The 19,483-nt window shown below is 44.2% G+C and overlaps 1 protein-coding gene across 1 annotated transcript; it reads right to left on the bottom strand.

Moving 5' to 3' along the window:
- Positions 1-11,154: 11,154 nt before the first annotated feature.
- GPHB5 (glycoprotein hormone subunit beta 5) lies at positions 11,155-13,319 on the bottom strand. The gene is made up of 2 exons (XM_062495774.1): positions 13,116-13,319; positions 11,155-11,343 (listed from the first exon to the last, which is right to left on the bottom strand). Exons 1-2 carry the CDS (start codon positions 13,317-13,319, stop codon positions 11,155-11,157), a joined length of 393 nt encoding a protein of 130 aa, XP_062351758.1.
- Positions 13,320-19,483: the final 6,164 nt, after the last annotated feature.

Here is a 19,483-nt window from a genome sequence, read left to right as displayed (position 1 = left end):
AGTTGTAGCATTAATGTACTAAAACAAAGAAATTCTGCCACCAAAGACATGAAATAGCAGCATGAAACAATCCCTCTTCCAACTGAGAACAAGAATGAGACACATTGCCATGGCAACAGAGAATTTACCTTATAGATCAGCTGGAATTCTACATCTCACCCAACAGCCAAGAATAGGAAAAAAAAAAAAAAAAAGCCAAAGGTCATACTGACTTCAAGTGTTTCAAGATGATCCAATTGCCTTAAAATTATCCTTTTTTAATGACATATTTCTGTAAAAAGCCTCAAAGTGGAGTTCTGGACTTGTTGGCTTATTGTAGCCTTCCTCCTCCCATTTGTTTCTTCTCTCTCTGCTCCCATTTTCCATCTTCAGAGAGTGCTGTGGCTCAGCAGTGTGGCTGCTATCCTCAGGAGGGGACTTCTCTACAAGTGGCAGATGATGGGCTGCAGCCAACAGCATGGAGGTGGGAAATCCAGCCCACAGGGGAAGGGAAGTTCCTGTGGCCTCCCCTTGCTGCTGGGGAATTGTGCCTTTTCACTGGAGCCTCTCCCGGGATCCTGCAGCTTTGCATCTCACAGCACCACAGACACTCCGAGGTGAGCTCCAAGGGCCTCTTGTTACCTGCAGCTGCCTCCTGGGTACCCTGGCAGTGCCACAAGACTGTCTTGTCATGGATTTCATTCCTCAAGCAGGAAATCACAGCACCAGCACACACAGATTTGAGGATGTAACTCCTTGCAAAAGCTGTGTCTGTAGCCAGCGTGTCCAGAAGTGCTGGGAGGGAGCAAGTGACAGCAGAGCATCCTCCCAGCCCAGGGGCACGGGCACTGCTCCCCTCTGCACCCCATTCCAGCAGACTGGCAGCCCTCTCCTCTTGGGAAGCACAGTGTCCTGACTGAGAGCACACCTGTGACCAGAGAGACCAGGGAGCTCCAGACCTGGTGCTGCCCAGAGTGATGAGTGACTGCAGCAGCACAAGGGACCAAGCTCGGTGCAGTGCCCAGCCCTGCATCGGGACCAGGCTTATGCAGCTGAGCACCTCCTTCAGAACAAATTCAACTTCATACAATTTTAGAATGGTTTGGGTTGGAAGGGACCTCAAAGATCACCTAATTCCAACCCCTAGTTTACCATGGACAGATACAGAAACCAGCTCTGTCACCCCAAAGAGTTTCTGGATAGAAATCAACAACTGTCTCTGACAAAATCCACCAGATTCGAGGCAAATGCTTTGCTCTTTTTTCACCCAGTGCCTTCCACTCACCACCCCTTTCCCCTTGCACAAAAACGTGGATGAAAACACAGTTGTGCCGTAGCTGAGACAAACAAGTTCTCCTCATTGCTGATGATTTTTTGTGCATGTTTTCTGTTTGGTTTTATTATGTCCCAGGCATTTACTTCAGACGGCCTGGCTGCTAAAGGTGAGGTGCAGGGGACCATGCCATGCCACAGAGTTTGTGTCCATCCCCAGGCAGAGCAGTAAGTGCTCACCTCAAGAGGATACTATCTATCTACACTACCAGCTCCTCATACTGCTCTAATGTATTTTGGATTAAATAAACTAATATGTAGGCTTACAAGATGACTAGAACTACACTGAAACAACAGCAACAACAACAAAAAAAAAAGCCTTTAACAGATTTCAGGGAAATTATAACTTTACTGTGCTGCCTTTCACTTCAGTGGAAATTAATTAAGATGATTGTTTCATCTCATGTAGGTTGCTGGAGAGTGATGTGTGAGTCTCTGGTGGAAGAAAGTGAAGTCTGGTTTAGCAGAAGCACAATGCAAGTGCTCAGATTGGAGCTGATTTTCTGATTTTCTTAGAGCATCAAAAAATGTGGAAATGAAGGAAATAGAAAACCCAGAGTGACAGCAGAGCTCATCCTAACATAACAAGCACACTGGAAAAGTGAAATGGAGCACTCTGGCATGCATCAGGGAAAGCCACAAATAATCACATTGGTTTTTTGCATGCCACTGAGTACCAGGGGTGATTGTTAATCTTAATGGAATGGCATAGGACCAGCAGTAAAATCAAAAAACAAGTGGGAAGTTGTAGCATTGATGTAACTGCAGTGGTTTGAGGGAAATGAACTACAAAACATATGGTGATGGAGAAGCTAAAATGCTTCTGTCCTAATGTGTTAAACTCCAGCCCCCCGAACAAATCCTTGCATAAAGGAGAAATATAGAAATAGAAAGATAGAAAAATGTTAATATACATACCGAAAATGTTAAGGCTAAGCAGGGGTTTCTTTGCCCTTACAAAATAGAGCACATCAAGCTTGTGAGGCAGTAACATTTCAAGTTTTTCAAGCAGATTTTGACCAAAATTTGAATCTGGGAGCTGCAGGATAGGGAGACTTGTCATAATCCACTGACAAATGGCCTCCGAACTCCATTTATTTTAATTTTTTTTCCAGAAAAAATAAATGTTTTTTTGAAAATCCATGTTTAACGCAGGTCCCATAAACATTATTCTTGTGTTAGGTTATGTACACACACCTGCCCATGAAGTGTGGCAATTTCTCAAGGACCTGCCCTGTTACACTATTTTTTGGGGGCAGGCAGGACAGCACAGGCCTAGAGGCTTTAGAAAGGGATTGTAGGCAGATGTAAGGAGAGTCATTGACTATCTGGCAGGTCATACCTAATGCCTTTTTTAAAAGCAACAGATGGTGTGTAAACAGGCAGTAAAGCTCATTTTCAGAAAAACCACAACACCAGACATAGAGCAAGTGCAGGCATAAGGCCACAGATATAAACTTCAGGTTATTTTCAAGCACCATTAATAATGAGGAAAGAAAATCAATAAAGGAGTGTCAGGTGAAGGGAGATGGGTTTACTCACTGTGAGGTGAGCTAGAAATCAGATCCCAATTTCACCTTAAAATGAACACTGCTAAGGAGAGTCATAAAGGTTAGAAACCATCCCTGGAACTTATTTGACAACGTCCCCTTACTGCAGCTGATGTCAAAGCCTTTCCTGACAGACCTGCCTTTGCTAATAGCCTGCTGTCATTTCTAAAGCACTCACAACTTATAGGAAACTTGCTGGATCCTGTACAACCCATCTCCTTTGGCCTCTTCTGAAACCTTCCTGTTCCACCAGGAGTTCTTAACCTGAAGCTGCGGTTTCACACAGAGTTCACAAAGTATTTTCGTGCAAACATTTGCAAGGAGATCTCAATTCATTGGAGAGTTGCTACCACATTAAAGCCTCCTGCAGATGCCTCTGCCCTTCAGAGCCCTGTGGAAACTCCAGGACAGTGGAACTGGAACAGCCTTGACACTTCCAGCATGACTTGAAGGAGGTCCCATAAGAACTCACAGCTTGTCCTGTGCCTCCCAGAGCTCTGAAAAGCTGGGGAGAAGGCAGAAACAAGGCTCTAACCCCACTCAGGTGCATTCTCATTTGTTCAACTGGATATGTGCCCTGTGTAGGTACAGAATTCACCCCAAGTGTAGTATGATAATCAAAATGAACATTTCAGCAGCTGACATTGATATTTCTCACCTTTCTTGCTTTTGAAGCAAAGCATTCAAAATAGACACAGAACTAAATATAACACTGCATCTTAATATGAAATAAAGTTATTCCAAATACTTTTATTAAAGGGACAGATTTTGGCAGTCCTCCTCATACTGAAGAGAATCTCACTTCACAAGGAACAGTCTCCAAGTTGTTCATGCCTCATTCAATCCCACTGGCAATGCTCAGCTCATGAGGGAGGCTGATTGGTGATCCTTCCTTGTAGTTTATTTACCAGAAAACCTCTTCCAGCCACTCTAGTGTTGGTGGCCTGTGTTCCTTTGAATACCTTCAGGAATGGTGACTCAATCACTTCCTTGGGCAGCCTCTCTCCCCTTTTAATTCAAATTTGAAAGATGCCCATCTGCTTTTATACCTTGCTTAGAGCCCGTGAACTTTTCCTGTAATTTTTTCTCCAAGTGGAACAGCAAATACCTCTTGACTCACCAGACCTCATCTGGATTAAAAATAATTTGCAGCGGCATCAATTTGTCTCAGGCCAGGATTTTCTAAAAGCACAGTTGTCTTGTCCAACAAAGCAATCCATAGCCTCACCTTGGCCCAGGGAGCATTTGTTAAACAAAGAGGTAGAATGGAGGAATCTGGCTGCACGTGCCTTTCTCCATGTATTTTCTTTTTCCCTCAGGAGGACCTGTAATGTTGTTTTATCCTACATTAAAAAAGGAAAATCTGGAAGTAACAGAACATTTTGTTGGTTCACAACTCTATAGGACTGGAGGAGCAGCTGCTGTGACAGGAGGTGAGCATGGAGTGACCTACGTCAGATAACTTCTAGACACGTTGGAGCTCTTTGCAAAAATGAAGACAAATTTCCACTATGAATGTTTATTTTCCTCTTTGTGTATAAAGACCATCTGAGAGCAGGAAAAAGCCTCCCACTGATTTTGATAGTGCCTTGTGATCTCAGCTGTCTTCACCTATCAAAACAAAACAGGAATAGAAATATCTTTTGCATGCAAAAGGACAAAATCACCAATTAGAAGTCATGAATGCAACAGAATCACTTCTGCTTCGGGGAAGAGCTGAAAAATTAGGGCCCAGAGTGACAATTAGTCAGTTTGATCCTAAACCTTAATTTTTTCCTTTGAAAAATAAACCTTCTCATTTGAAGATATTAAGGGGACACCCATAATTAGAACAACAACAAGAGAAAATCTTCAAATTCTCTCTTTTTTTTTTTCTTTTTGTTTCAGGTAAAGCTTTCAGAAACATGGGAACAAAAATCAGTTCTCTTGGGCAGTTCCAGGAACCACACCATAACAGTAAAAAGAGTCAGAAGCTCATTATAAGAGGAAAATTCTTTCAGAAACCCAGAGCAACAAGCAAAAAATAATGTGAATTGCTGTCAGTTGTGAAAAATCTCTTTAACTTTGAAAATATGGATCCCCAACACTTTCCAGATTGTACAGACCATAATGCAGTGTTTGGCTGTTTCTAACTGTAATGGTAGGGTGGAATTTTCAAAGATGCTCTATGTTGGCTTCATTTCAATTCTCATGAAGGCAATGGAAAATTTCAATGGGATCCACACATGGCTAATGTGGAAAATGTTTGAGAGTCTTTATATTTCCTCCTTTTCTGACCTTTCATTTTGGCTGACCAAGCTTTGAGCACACAGGTACACTGAGCCAGGTTCAAGAATCTTTTTATAACTTCTGGCTGCTGGTTAAGGAACTCCTGAAGGGAGTTGGGGCACCCAAAGACTTTGCTGATCTCACCTTTGGAGGCTGGATCTGAAATGCCTCAGTTCAACCACTACTGAGCTGAAGATGAAAGTCACATTATATTAAGAGTGTAATATTCAAGACATATGGTTATCTTTGCTTAAAGACCCTAAACTCATTGCTCTCACTTAATTTCATCTCATCCCATTCAGGACATCAAGTTTGATGTGGTTTTGGTGAAGATCCTTTTGAGATCTCACTGATACCATCTCTGGTGAATTTTGACTTTGACTGGAGGTTAATGAATTCAGAGTAAACAGTTGTCACCAGTCTACAGTTTCCAGATCTTCCAACACAACATTTGTTTGTTTTGATAACTTGTAGAAAAATTTGTCTGATATCTGTTAAAGTAGTTTGTGGGTAAATCATACCCAGAGTGTGGCTATCATGTCGTTTCTCTCAGTACTTTTCCCCTGCATAGGCAGCTGTTCCAAGTGCATCACAGACCTGGCAGGCACTGAACTGCCCTGTCAGCATGGAGCAAATGAGCCCAAACTGTCCCCAAACTTGTAAATATTAATTCACTAGTAAGCAATAACAAAAAGATATGTGAGTGGGGAAAGATGCTGGCAAAGCCTTCTTCACTCATGAGCAAAAGTGACCCAAGCCCAGCGTGCCAGGTGGGAAATGTTACAGGGGAAGATGTGGTATGGTGGCCCTGATACCCCAGAAAATATGGATTGAGGCTGGTGGATGGGCTGGGAGGTGGCTCTGTGGAGTCACACCTGGGTACCTGGGGCTCAGGAACATCTTGAGACTGGGAGGACTTCAAAGAAGGCTGCAGAGAGGAGCAGAGAGATGGAGTGCAAGGAGAACTGAATCCAGTTTAACGTGTCATGATGTCAATGCACTTCTACAAATACAAGAATTTTGCTGCACAGGGATTCTCTGCTCCCCCAAGAACACAAAGACAAGGACATTTCATTCCTTTCTTTTTGTGCTTGTTTAATAGTAATAATTAAAATTATTCCTTGAAAAATGCTTAAAACTAACAGTTCAACAAGTTCATTCTGACTGAATTTGTGAAACAGACGTAATGACCTCAACACAAATCAGGACCTATCTCATCACAAGTCAGGTCTTAGCCAGTCAGGAGAAAGTCACTTATTTGATGTGAGCAACTGAATTTTTCTCTCTTAAAAGTTGCTATGTGCAATATTGCTGGAATATGGAGCTGGTGAAACCAAAGGTTGGGCACTAAAACAGTTTGTCTGACTTTTGAGTGGTATGCATTTTTTTCAAAGATTAACCCAATCTTCAGAACTCAAAGCAAAATAATTTCAAACCAAGGAAAATCAGTTTTCAAGCAAATGCCTCCTGCATAGTTTAAAAATCATGTAAACACTATTAATTTCCTATTTACAGCACATAATTCTGTACTCTTTTGTTTATCATCTTTTAAACATGTAATTACTGTATATTGTAATGCACATTAATATCATTAATTGTACATAATTTATTTTAACAAAATAAATGTATTACTAAGTATTTTGACAGCATTCTTTTGGGGAGGTGTGCTGTTGTGTTTATCTTCCCAGATGCTAATCACATTCACCTTGCAGGACATTTCAGGTAGGAAAAACGTCTACCAGCATATTGGCAAGGAAGACAATGATCTGAGCACCCTGTGGTCCAGCAGCCAGGGCAGGTGGAGTCAGGAGGGAAAGTGAAAGGCTTATGGTGATGAAGAAGTTACACGAGGAAAGACAGCCCTGCTGGTCTGGAAACAAGAATATGACTGGCTCCAGTCTTTCAGGGACTCAGTGCAGAAATGTGGATCCTGTGATTTTTTAAAAAATAACAAAAGTAATTGAAAAAAAAAGTGCCTCTGTTACCCTGGTGTTCATTAAAATTCATGTCAAGACCTGAAGCAATCTCATTGAGTTGGTCTGGTCTTCAAGTTAAGCCTAGAAATCCCACCATTCCTGAATAACATCTCTCATCTTGATTGAACCAAAGCAAGTTTCACCAGAGGAAGGCTCTTTTCATGTCCCTGCAGCTTGTGAACCTCAGCAGGTTTAACTAGCCCTGCCTGGAGCGGTTGCACTGAAAAGACAAATCATATCAAGGTTTATTCCTAATAAAAAGGCACTGCAGCCCAAAATCCCTGGCTGCTATAAATGGATACATCCCCAGAGGAGCCAGGACAATCCAAGAGGGCACAGCATAGAGCCTGGAATATATTTTATTCACCTTCCCCCAGAGGAAAGTGGCATTACTCACCAAACTTTCCATGGCCTGATTAATCTGGGAAGAAGTGGCACAGAGGACCCACACATCTGGGGTTAACAGCAACGTGCCAAAGGCATCCCCCAGAGCAGAAAATTCCTAAATTGCTGCGGGATAAGGCTGGGTGGATGTAGCCAAGGGAAGGATACCTCCATGTATCCCTGCTGCTTTGACATTTCCCTGAGTACCCAGAGCTGGCTGCACTCCCTGGCAGGATGTCGGGTGAGACAGGATTTGCTCTGACCTAGGGCACTGCTTCCAGTGTTTTCATGTGAGTACAATGAGAGCAGGAGGCTGCTGCCTGTCCCATCTCCCAAAGAGAAATCCAGTCAGCACAGGGAACAACCATCCAGGGAGGCATCCTGCCCCACCTCTCATGGCTACTCAGCTCTGTAGGTGGGGTAAAATACACTGATTTTTGGCATGGTCATTTGGGCTGGGCACAGCAGCTGCAGGGGAGCTGAGCTTCCAGGGCCAGTGGACTCTTGTGGCTGTCATAGAACAGGAGGGTATTCTGACATCTCAAAGCACTGCATGGCAGTGACAATTGCTATTCAGGTTAGATGAGCTACAGTAAACCTGAGGCACTGAGTGCTCTACAGGATACAGATGTGACAGGTCTCAAGGGGCCTTGCAGCCTCTACTCTGCAAAACACACTGTAGAGAGGGGAAAAAAATCATCTGTAGCATCATTCCCAGTGTCCAAAAGGGAAACTGAGGCACAATGCAATCCACTGCATTTCGTGGGAGGGAGAATACCTGAGGTGTCATGGCCTTTGAGACAAACACTCCTTGCAAACACCAAAAACATACCAAAGACAGACAAGCTGTTCAACTGCTTTGGACAGGTTGGGTGGTGAGATCTAAATCCATAGCTTTAAAGAGCATTAAAATGCTCCCAAGCAGATGTTGTCTGCCTGTGAAGAAGTTTCTCAAGCTCTGAAATACGTGGGCTGTGTTGACTTCCTACAAATTCTGAGCACAACATAGCACCTCAGCTGCAGCATTAAGGATGTGAAAACTAAAGACCTGGTCACAAGCTGTGCCAGGACAAGGAGTAATGGTTTTAAACAAAAAGAGGGGTGGTTTATACACAGCGGTTTTTTTACAGTGAGGATGGTGAAACCCTGGCTAAAGAGATGGTGGATGCCTCATCCCTGGGAACATGCTAGGTGAGGTTGGACAAGGCTCTGAGGAATCTGGTCTAGTGGAAGATGTTCCTGCTCTTTGCAGGTGGGCTGGACTAGACTAGACTCAAACTGTTCTGTGATTTTAAGTATGAAAATTGATGTGAATTTAACAGAATTAAGACCTACTAGTGTAATAACTTCTGGGGGGAAGGTTCCACATTTGCAATCTGGTGTTGATTGGACTTCTGTCACTCAGGGCAGATCCAGAGCATCTCTTCTCTCCTCCTTGAAAGATCATCTGAAAGTGGCCTTTTGCTGACTTGGTTTCAGTCAGTACATCCTTCCCACCTCCCCCTCCTGCTCCCCAGTCTGGCTGCATCAGTCAAAGCCCTTTTCCCACCCTGCAGTGTTTTGTTCTGATCACTTGCTGAGGTTTCTACTGTCTCACAGTGTCTGGGTACAGCCCTGATTTCCTGCTGGTTGCAAAGGAAGGAAGTTTGCCATTTTCTAACCCTGTCTCTAATCCTGAGACTGCAGCACAGCCAGACTACATCAGAGAAATTCAGTGAAGGAAATGATTTCACACCAAGGAGATGTTTTGCAGGTGTTCACAGCTCTGGGAAAGAGTTTGCATAAGCTTATAGATATTTTACATGTGAAATCTCAGCACACAGAAGAAGAGGGACACGTTGCTTTCTATTGCTTTCATACTACAGTTTTGAGGTTTATTAAGAACACAAAACAATTTGCAGGTTTCCCATAATAATTGCAATGCCAATTGACAAAATCAGAAGGATTGTGATGTGCAATTTGAAACAAAACATGAGGACTTTTAAAAGGGTAGTTAAACTCTCCTTCAGCAAAGAAACCCGCTCCTGCTGCTGTTGGACACAGCAGTCTCTATTCAGAATTACAGAAGGTAGGGTGATAAAACCACCTTCTTCCTACCCAGTCATAGTACAGCTTTTACAGATAAAAAAATGTATCAGCTGATAAATTACAGGTTAAATTTAAATTTAATCTGTCTCAGTGTGGATAGGACACCTGGGAAAGTTTCAAGCATGCATCCCTGTCAATGAAAGTGACTGCATCCAGCAGGGCAAGGCACTGAGTGGGGGGAAACAGGTGCAGGTATTACTCTGAGCAGCAATTCTCTCTTAATGGTTATCTGAGAAGGTGTCTTTGTTCTGTGAGCTCCTGTGGGCCTCTCCCACCTGGCGAATCTTCCTTCGTTCACTGAATTTCCCATTTTGCTCAGGGGAGAAATGAGGGATGAATGTGAGTGTGTCCTCCTGCAGGTGGGAGCCAAGGAACAAAGGCACTAGTGTGGCTGTGGACACAGGGGGTTCCTGTGGCAGCTCCCAGGTGTCCCCCTGGTTTGTAAAGAGCAGGTCTGAGAAGGTGTGAAGTGTCCTGTAGAAAGTCTGCTCTCTTTCCTGTGCTGGACTTGTCTCACCCATCATTACTGGACACTGCACAGCTGCAAGCACATCTGGCCATCTCCCAGCTCAGTGTGCACCCTCAGGGGAGCAGGTCTCCATGGAGCTGAGCAGCTCCGGGAGCTGTGGGAACACCCTTCCTTAGCTCCCTCTTTCCCACCTCCTCAGCCAAAGGCTCACTGAAACCAAGCCATGATCGTTGCATTTTGGCTTGGTCCTCTGACTCTGGAAATTGTCAGGAGAGATGCCTAGGGCTCTGCAGAGTCTCTCTGATTCTCCCATTTCCCCTCCAATCCCCAGACAAAAGCAGATGGTTCTGCACATTTAATGAGTTTCTCTCTTTTTTTTCTTTTTCAGGACCTTTCCCTTGTGAGGTTTTTTTTTATTTTGTTGACACAATAGCTCCAATTAAGCAAAGCACTGAAATACATGCCTAACTGCAAAAGTCCACTGATATTAAGCAAAACACTTAATCATGAGCTTAAGTCCTTGGCTGAGTCAGGGCTGAGTATGCATTCTCCCTAATTTCAAAGTAGTGATCTGAATACTTACTTCCATTTCATTGGCCTTGAGACCATTTTCTTTGACTGTTATTCCTGAATGACTGCAGGGTAAGATTAACTAATGGGGGTGGGAGGGGGAGGTGGTGGAAGTGTTAGTAACTGCATTTATGTTACTGGGAAGAAGCTAAACCCCAGATGAATCAGGCTGTTATGGAGGAGGCAATGCCTCTGTGGGGTGTTCCCACACCCCAGTGGCTCTTCTGTCCATGTGCACTTTGTACAGGGAGAAAGGTCACAGAGAGTGAAAAGCTCATGAGGAGGAAGGGAAGCTGCAACATTGCTTTTTACCATGGGATTTGCTATTGTAAGGCTGTGGGTTTCTACAGCAATAATGCTTCAAGCAACATGAGGAGAGGGGATTAAGCCTCATCTTCCCAGAAAAGTCAGTGATTAGGAGCATTACAGGGTGAGATCAATTTCTGGGCTGATTTACACCCTCCAGAACACTGGAGGTACCAAGGGCATGAAGCTGAGGGAGGATTTATCCCCTCCTTGCCAAAGCTGGGGCGGGAGGTCAGTAAGTCTCACACTCGGTGGTGGCAGTGGAGCAGATGTCACAGTCACAGCGGATGGCCACCGGGTAGGTGTAGAAGGGGTCCACGCCAGGGGCACACCTGGGCAGCTTCACCGTCACCATCCTGGTCTCGTTGTAGGTGCAGATCCTGTGGTGGGACTCGATGTAGGGTGGCTCCAGGATCGGCTTCTGCATGGGAGAAACGCTGGCCTCAGGCAAGATGCAAGACAAACATCTGGAGCCCCACTTTCTTCAAGGGGACTTTGTGTAAACAGAGGAGCTACTGGATCAGGTGGAAGGGGACATGGAAATAATTTTTAGGTTACGTCCTTCAAGGCTTTCCTCTTGGAGGCCTGCCATGGAGTGGAGTGGGTGCATGTATGTGTTTCAGTTTGTTTAAAGCACAAAGCTCCAATTAAAACCTGCTTGAAGGAAGACAAAAGATTATCCCAAAAGCTGGTTTTTAGCAGAATATGAGTGTTTCGATGAAATGCTGCCAAAAACAGCTGCTTTCTTCCAAAAGCATTGATTTTCCATTAAACATATTCTGCTGGAAGCACTTCACGTGCACAAACCACCTAAGAGCAGGGGTGTTTCCAGGGGCCAAAGGCTGGGGTTTTTTCTCAACCAGACCAGTCTTCCCTGTCAGGCTGCACTTCCACAAATCCCAGTGGCTGCACAGTATGGGGAAAGATCTCGGCACAGCAGCCAGCATAATAGTCTGCAATTCCTCCTGAGAAAATCAGCTTCGCCAGAGACCTCAGCCATCAGAAGAAGATGGGAGCTTGAAGGCCTTGAAACCCACCTGCCATGCGGTACCACAGTGGCATTGGTTTTATGGAAAAATCAGTTTCTCCTTAACAGGGACACCCATTTTCCAAAGACTCCAGGAATGGGCAGCACACACAGGAATAGGAGCCTACTACCTAAGGTAACACAGCCAGGACACTTTTTAATTTCTTCCTTTCCCTCTGTGCTATGCAAAAAGCCCTACCTGGGAACCAAGAAGGATGGAGTGGGAGAGAACAGGTGCAATATTTCAGCAAGGAGATGTTCAGACACCCTCCCTCTTACCAAGCCCCCATCCAAATACATTGTGGTGCTTCTGGAAGCTGTTGAACCCATAGCCAGGTGCATTCAGCTGAACTACAACCCAGGAGTACTGCAATACAGCAAGAGAGTCTGCGGGCTCTGAGCTACCAGAGGAGCTTGGGAGTAGGGAGCAGGGCTCAAGAGATCCTCAAAGGAACCTTATCCCAGTGTGGAATCTGGCCACTGGTGGCCTTTCCCCTCATCCCACCAAGTCATGAAGAAGGGGAGTTAGACCTGGCACACAGTCCCTGGCTTCTCCTCTGGTCATTTATGTAGAGTCTTTGTCTTTATGTGCACAAAATCCCTCTGAGTTAATCAAGGTTTTCTGAATAAATTAAACCAGGACTGGCCCCTTGAGCTTCCAGTTGCAGAACGGCACAGCCAGAAACTTGTTCTCTGACATGTGTGTGGATGTACTTAAGCTCTTTTTTTTCTCTCTCTGTACACCCCTAAAACTTAAGTACTTCATATTTATACAGGGCTGTGACTTAAAACCAGACTAAATTAGAAACAGACATTATCGTTGGGATTTGCTTTTTGGAACAAAATATATTACCCATGAATCGGGAGCTCCATCTTAATCTCCAAGGAATTCTTTTTTTTCAAGGGAAGTAATAAAGCCCCCCTCTCCTTAAGTGTTCAGGCTGTAAGAGTCTTTCAGATTGTGTAGTAAAAGCATTACACAAGTGTTTCATTAATATCATCACATGGCTTCAATTCCCTTTTGGGGCAGTGGGAGGAGGGAGGGGACAACCAGCAACAAACGCTGACACAGGCAGCCACGGGGTCATGGACATCATGGGTGGGTGTCTTTAGAGGGCTTTTCCTGGCAAGTACCAGCCATGGATATTCCTGGGTCACAGCCTCACCTCCCAGGTCTCACAGCGTCCCCAGCAGGCGTCTGTGGTGACCCTGAGCCCACGGCAGCCGGGTTTCCTGGCCAGGAAGGTAAATTCCCTCACGGCACAGCCCACAAATGTCCGCAGGTCGATGGCTGAGGCCTTGGTGGTGGCACCATGGCAAGACAGCAGCAGGACAAGAAGAGCTCCCAAAGTCAGGCAGTAGAGCTTCATGCTGATGGCAGAGAGAAAGGAGGGTTGGGTTGGGTTGGGTTGGGTTGGGTTGGGTTGGATTGGGTTGGGTTGGCTGGGTTGCACTGGGTTGGATTGGGTTGGGTTGCATTGGGTTGATTTGGATTGAGTTGAGTTGACTTGAGTTGGGTTGGGTTGGATTGAGTTGGGTTGGTTGGGTGGATTGGGTTGGGTTGGGTTGGGTTGGGTTGGGTTGGGTTGGATTGAGTTGGGTTGGATTGGGTTGGGTTGAGTTGGCTGGGTTGGATTGGGTTGGCTGGGTTGGTTGGGTTGGGTTGGGTTGGGTTGGGTTGGGTTGGATTGAGTTGGGTTGGATTGGGTTGGGTTGAGTTGGCTGGGTTGGATTGGATTGGCTGGGTTGGGTTGGGTTGGGTTGGCTGGGTTGGATTGGGTTGGCTGGGTTGGGTTGGGTTGGATTGAGTTGGGTTGGGTTGGGTTGGGTTGAGTTGGCTGGGTTGGATTGGGTTGGCTGGGTTGGTTGGGTTGGGTTGGGTTGGGTTGGGTTGGGTTGGGTTGGGTTGGATTGAGTTGGGTTGGATTGGGTTGGGTTGGGTTGAGTTGGCTGGGTTGGATTGGGTTGGTTGGGTTAGTTGTTTTGCAGATTTGTTTTGCAGCATACACTTTTCTACCACCCTGTTTGGGTTGTCCTGAGCTCACACAAAGCCAACAGCTGTATAGTTGGGAGCCCAAGCATCCCTGAATTTCTGCTATAATCTCAGGATCTCCCAGAAGTTTTACTGGAGGTGCCAGTGCCAGCACCCTGTGCACTGGACTTGTGCCCTTCCTCTCTCAGAGCTGCAGCCAGAGGAGCTGGCTGTCCCTTCAGCTCAGCTCAGACCCAGCCAGGCTGCCAAGCCAGTGGTCAGAGCTGGACACACAAGGGGGGGACGTGGCCCAGGTGACCAGAGGAACACTGAACTCCTCACACCTGAGCAGCCCAGCATCCACCAAACCCTCTGATACCTGTTGACCTTCTGTCTCAGCAAAGAAAGCAAGCAACTTCTCTGGAACAGCTCCTCTGCCAAAAAAAAGAGCTGGAAAGTAGCTCTAAGCCACGAGGTCCATTTTACAATTCATATATTGTCATTGCATTTAAATACATCTATCTTAGAAACCCCATATTTGACACCTGATTTTGATAAAGTCAGCTGCTACGTGGGGCACAAACTGGTGTGTGCTGGGGTCTGACCTCAGCTGCACAGACCAAATTTAAGTGAGCTGGGACTGCCATATGCCTGGATGATGCTTGAGTCTCTAGGCTCCTGTTAAACAAAATGATTTAAATTTGCTAAGTCAGAGCTTTAGATCAGCACATGATGTTTGCATCATATATGTCAACTTGTATACACTAGAGGCTTACATGTGATTAAAGAGAGTATGTTCATATATAATCTATAACAGGGAAAAAAATTGCTAAAATTCATTGTTTTTAAAAGAAGATGTGTAGAGCAACCTACACAAATTTCAGAACAAATCAAACATTTATCCTTTGCCACTTTAGCAAAATCTGCTACTTTATTCATGAGCCAGATCCATGACAGGGAGCAAACACAGACATGCACTCACCTAACTCGTTGGAGTCAGAATTCCTTCTGGAGTTTTAAATTGCAGATGGTGTTTCAAGATGTCAGTGTGAGCAGCAGGAGACCTGCACTGCAATCTCAATGTTTGTGATCAGTCGATCTCCCCTGCATCTACTACTGGGAAGTCTAATTGCTCAAATTTATAGAAAGGGTCTTGTCAATCAAGGCAGATCTTTACTTGAAATACCCAGGGCATCAAAGTCATTGACTGAAAAGCAAGCTCCCCTTTCCAGCAGTGATTAGCTTCAAGGGAATAATTGTTTTTGCAGGTTATTGTTTCATAACCTGATAAAAAATGGAGTATCTTGGTGAGTGAAATTATGAGCACGCACTGGGGCAAAATGGATTTTCTTTTTCGTAATGGAATATCAACACCTTTGCAAAGGAATTGGAAGCTGACTCTGAAATTATCATTACCCCTCTAACTAACAAGCCCTAAATAAACATCCTCAAGGGAGACTTCTCAGATATTTGTATTAAAAAATGCCTGGATGTTTGTCAGCTGCCAAAGATCTTTTTTTTTTACTCGATTTCTCTGAACAAGCAAGGACAAGGGATGGGGGGAGGAGGTGTGAGCTCGCAAGGAAAAAAACTGTTCTTCTCTTGGTGAGCCAGGCAGCTGAAACGCAGGTGAGCACCAGTGGGAAAGGAAATTTAGAAATCATATCCTCTGCCTTTACTGTGCAAACCAAATTTTCAGCTGTCCACAGAGCCGGGAGCAGCTGAGGAACTTCATTCTGTGAAAAACTTGCTGGTCAGTGAGCTCATAAAAGATGAGTGGGAGAGAGAATTGCAGCCATTAGCTCACACAGTGGCCTGGAGAAAGTCACCTCCCTTCCTTTCCACCATGGATGGACAGTGACTTCCCAGCTCCAAAAAAATCCAGAAAAGACAGGACAAGTGTCAGGTATTATGGACCCCTCAGGACAATGCTCTCAGAGGCAACCACAGCAATACAGCCCAGCCATGAGAATAGAGCACACAGGGGAAGCCTTGATTCAATTAAAATCCATGCTACAATTTTTTAGAGGGCAAAACTGAGTTGAGAGGAAGAAAAAAAAAAAAAAAAAAACTAGTAGAGAAAAAAAACATAACAACCAAGCAAAACAGCATCTGATGTCCAGAACATGCATCTGATCAAATATGAAGCAGTGGTTACTATGAGCTTGTAAATTTACCTTACAATTATCCAACACATACTTCTGATGGATTGCATTCGGGCTTTCTGTAGTGTGAGCTATGGAAAACAGCAAATTGCCTTTGACAAAATGAGATATTGAACCATTCAGGACCAAAGGAGGTACACCACAACGGTGCTCTCCCTTTTTCAGGGTGAATAAGCCATGGCTCGAGGTCCTTGTTTCACTGCCAAGGTCAGCAGCCCACATTTGGTGCAGCAGCAGAGCTCACACTTGTTCTCAAACCCCAGGGAACCCCAGAGCACTTGCTGTGTTTCATTATCCAGCTTAGAGAAACCACACAAACCAGAATGTAAAAGGCTGGTCATTTACTCTCAAGGTCTACCTTTTCTGTCTAAATCAGGAAATAGTGATTGGAACAAGCGAAAGAGGGAAGGGATTGTCTGAGAAACAGAAAAGCAGCAGGCATTTAGTGCTGTTGCCATATTGCCATCATAACATGGGAAACAACGGCTTCAAATAATTAATTCACTTAACAGAGATCAAAAGAGAACAAAAAAAAAAAGGAAAGAACAGAATTTTTCATAAAAAATTTGAAAAGTTAGGAGAGAGGGTTGGTTGTTTAAAATCTGTCCCAGTATTCTCCCTCTCTATTGTTCCCAGTCCCACTGGCAGTAAAGGACTTCAGGTTCAAGAGAAGGGTGATCAGGTGAGACTTTGAAAGAGGAATGTTGAATGGAGGTGTCTTAAATGTTTGAATCAGATCACCAGACAATGTCCCAGACACCTTTTTCCCCCACTGAAACCAACAGGGAAAAGCAGGAAATTCAAAGACAAATGAGATCACAGGGAAATCAAGAGGACCAGCCAAAGTCTATTCACTCATCTAAAGTGATCAGCAACTTTCCATTAAAATAACCCTAAAAACTATTTTTCTGTAATTTTCACTGACCAAAGATAAAGTTAGAAAATAAACTCTTCAATCTTTTTCAAAAATATACAGTTTAAAAATTCCTGACTTATGGGGAAAGCATGTAAAAGTGAAAATACTGAGCTTAAGTCCCCTTTATTTGATTCTGGAAATGTGCCAGCAAAAATCAGCCCAAGAGGCAGGTACAGGAAATACATGCCAGATTGCAGATGAACCAGCTTTGACAGATCCCTCTTCTTCTCTGGATTAAAAACACAGGTGCTGTCGTTTTTGTGTAATTCATCTTGGTTTCTGTGACTTCAGCTAAGTAAGATCCTGTTCTCTCATCTCCATTTGTACTGAATAACCTCCTTGAGTGAAACAAAAGAGAAATTGCAGACTCTCATTTATTCCGTCTCTAGAAAATCCTGTCCGTTTGTGGGACAGACACCAATTCCTGCAGGATTTGCTCTGTGTTGTCTGAAAAGCCCGAGTGCTGGCTTTTTTCCCACACTGAGTTTTGCTGCCTTACTGTTCTGTGAGTTCATCTAATTTAAGTTAATCAATAAATATACCAGTAGGATTTCAAATTGGGTTGGTCATGAGAAAGGAGCTGAGATGAGCTGTTTAATGAGACAGACCAAGGGAAATACCAGTGCTGAGTGGCTGCACACAGTAAGCACTGCAGAGAGCCATGTGGGCTGTGGCAGGCCAAAAGAACCTGGTGACTATTCAGGCAAGACAGTGACTGGACAGGAGATACTATATACATATATATATATATTTATATATATAGTGCACTGCACGTGAGAGGGGTTTGGAAAGGTGGGTGTTTGTTCAAAAGTAAGACAAAAGGAGAAATGGGTGAGGAATCAAGGTGGTGTGGGATGGCTGGCTAAGTTCACAGGAGGTGGCATCCAAGAGAGGTTAGGGCTCAGTTTAGAACAGAGTGATAAAACTGTCAGGTAGGATACATAGCTATGAATGTTAGATGCAATTTGATGGACTCAATTCAAAAAATAGCATTAGAATCACTTCTCCCTATACAAGTAACAACCAGACTTTCTGTCAGTAGGTTGTTTACTCTTTGCTGGTGGTTTTGGAAAAAAGATAACCTTTATGTCCTGAAAACAGCATTTCAAACAAGTGCATTAAGATTATTTAATCCATCCCCATAGCTGCTGCATGCTTGTCTTGGAGTGTGACTTTCTTTCATTTTCTGCATTTTGAAAGAATGCAAAGAATTGGTTTGTAAAGGGACAGAAAAAGCAGGTTGAGCCTTGAGAGGGCACGGCTGATCTGTAAATGAAAATCAAAGGCAGCAAGCAAAGCTCCTCAAAAGGCTGTGATATAAACACTGCCAAGTGCAAGTACAGGGAGCAAAACGTAGCCATCAGGAAATGTGTTCCTGAGCAGGAATTAGATAAATGTGGGCTCTCCCTGCTAACAATGGAACACCAGTCCCTGCTGAAGGTCTGGGGCTCACAAAGCCACTTCTGCTTTAAAAGACTTTCTGCTCATTTTGCTTCCTAGGCTTAACACAACACGAGCTGGCACCAGCTGAATGAGCATTAGGGGGAGAAGAATGTAGTCAGGAAAGAGGATTTCTTGGGGCTGCTGTGGCAGTAAATCACACCACACTCAGTACTCAGGGGAATGACCCCTCTCGCAGAGGAGATAAACACTTCTTGCAGCTTTGGGGCTACCTGTGTTAGGAATGGCAGAACAGCCCAGGGAACACACCTGTAAAATCCAGCCCCGCAGATCTGATGTGCTGTGGAAAAGCTCTGTGCTGACTGCAGCAAAATCACAGCTGTTTCAGCACAGACACTGCCTCAGCAGCACACTGCTTTAAGGAATCTGTCAGACACTATTCTTCTCTTCCTTTTCCATCAGACTTGGAAAATGAAGTCCAAGGGTGAGGTTTAACAGTAACAAAAAATGCTAATCCACAGTTTGCTCGAGGCACATCTATCCTGGAGAGATAACACTCTTCTGCTAAAAAAGGCCTGCAGCTATGATGGATTCAATCCAGAGAGAACTAATGAAGGTCCTACAGACATTAGAAGAGCTGAAGCTTCTAAAATTTGGTAGCACCCATCTCTAACATACAGGTATTGCACCCAAAACAGGGTAATTACAATAAAAATAAATCCATGGCAGATTCAGCTCAGAACCTGATCATAACCTGATTTGATACTATATGGACAAAAACTACAGTTTGAACACATTTACTGAAATTCCTTTTCTAAATGTTCGTATGCAGGGTACCTCAGAAAATCTAATTTCTCAAACCTTAAACTTTGGGCAAAGTGCTTCAGAAGTAGAAATCAGAAGGAAAATTATAAAAGTGAAAAAGGAAGTAAAGATTCTCCATTGTCAAGAAAATAGCAGGTTCCAACAAAATTCATCCTGACCCAATGGCAAAGGAGAGCAACTTTTAAAATAAAAAAAATATGATAGACCAGACCAGTTTGTCTGATATCTGACTACGTGCAAATATTGATTCCAGAG

This window comes from Cinclus cinclus, chromosome 6 (genome assembly GCF_963662255.1).
Source record: "Cinclus cinclus chromosome 6, bCinCin1.1, whole genome shotgun sequence".
NCBI classification, from domain to species: Eukaryota; Metazoa; Chordata; class Aves; order Passeriformes; family Cinclidae; genus Cinclus; species Cinclus cinclus.
The sequence above is the reverse complement of the archived record's forward strand: the minus strand, read 5'-3'. Positions and strand labels throughout refer to the sequence as shown.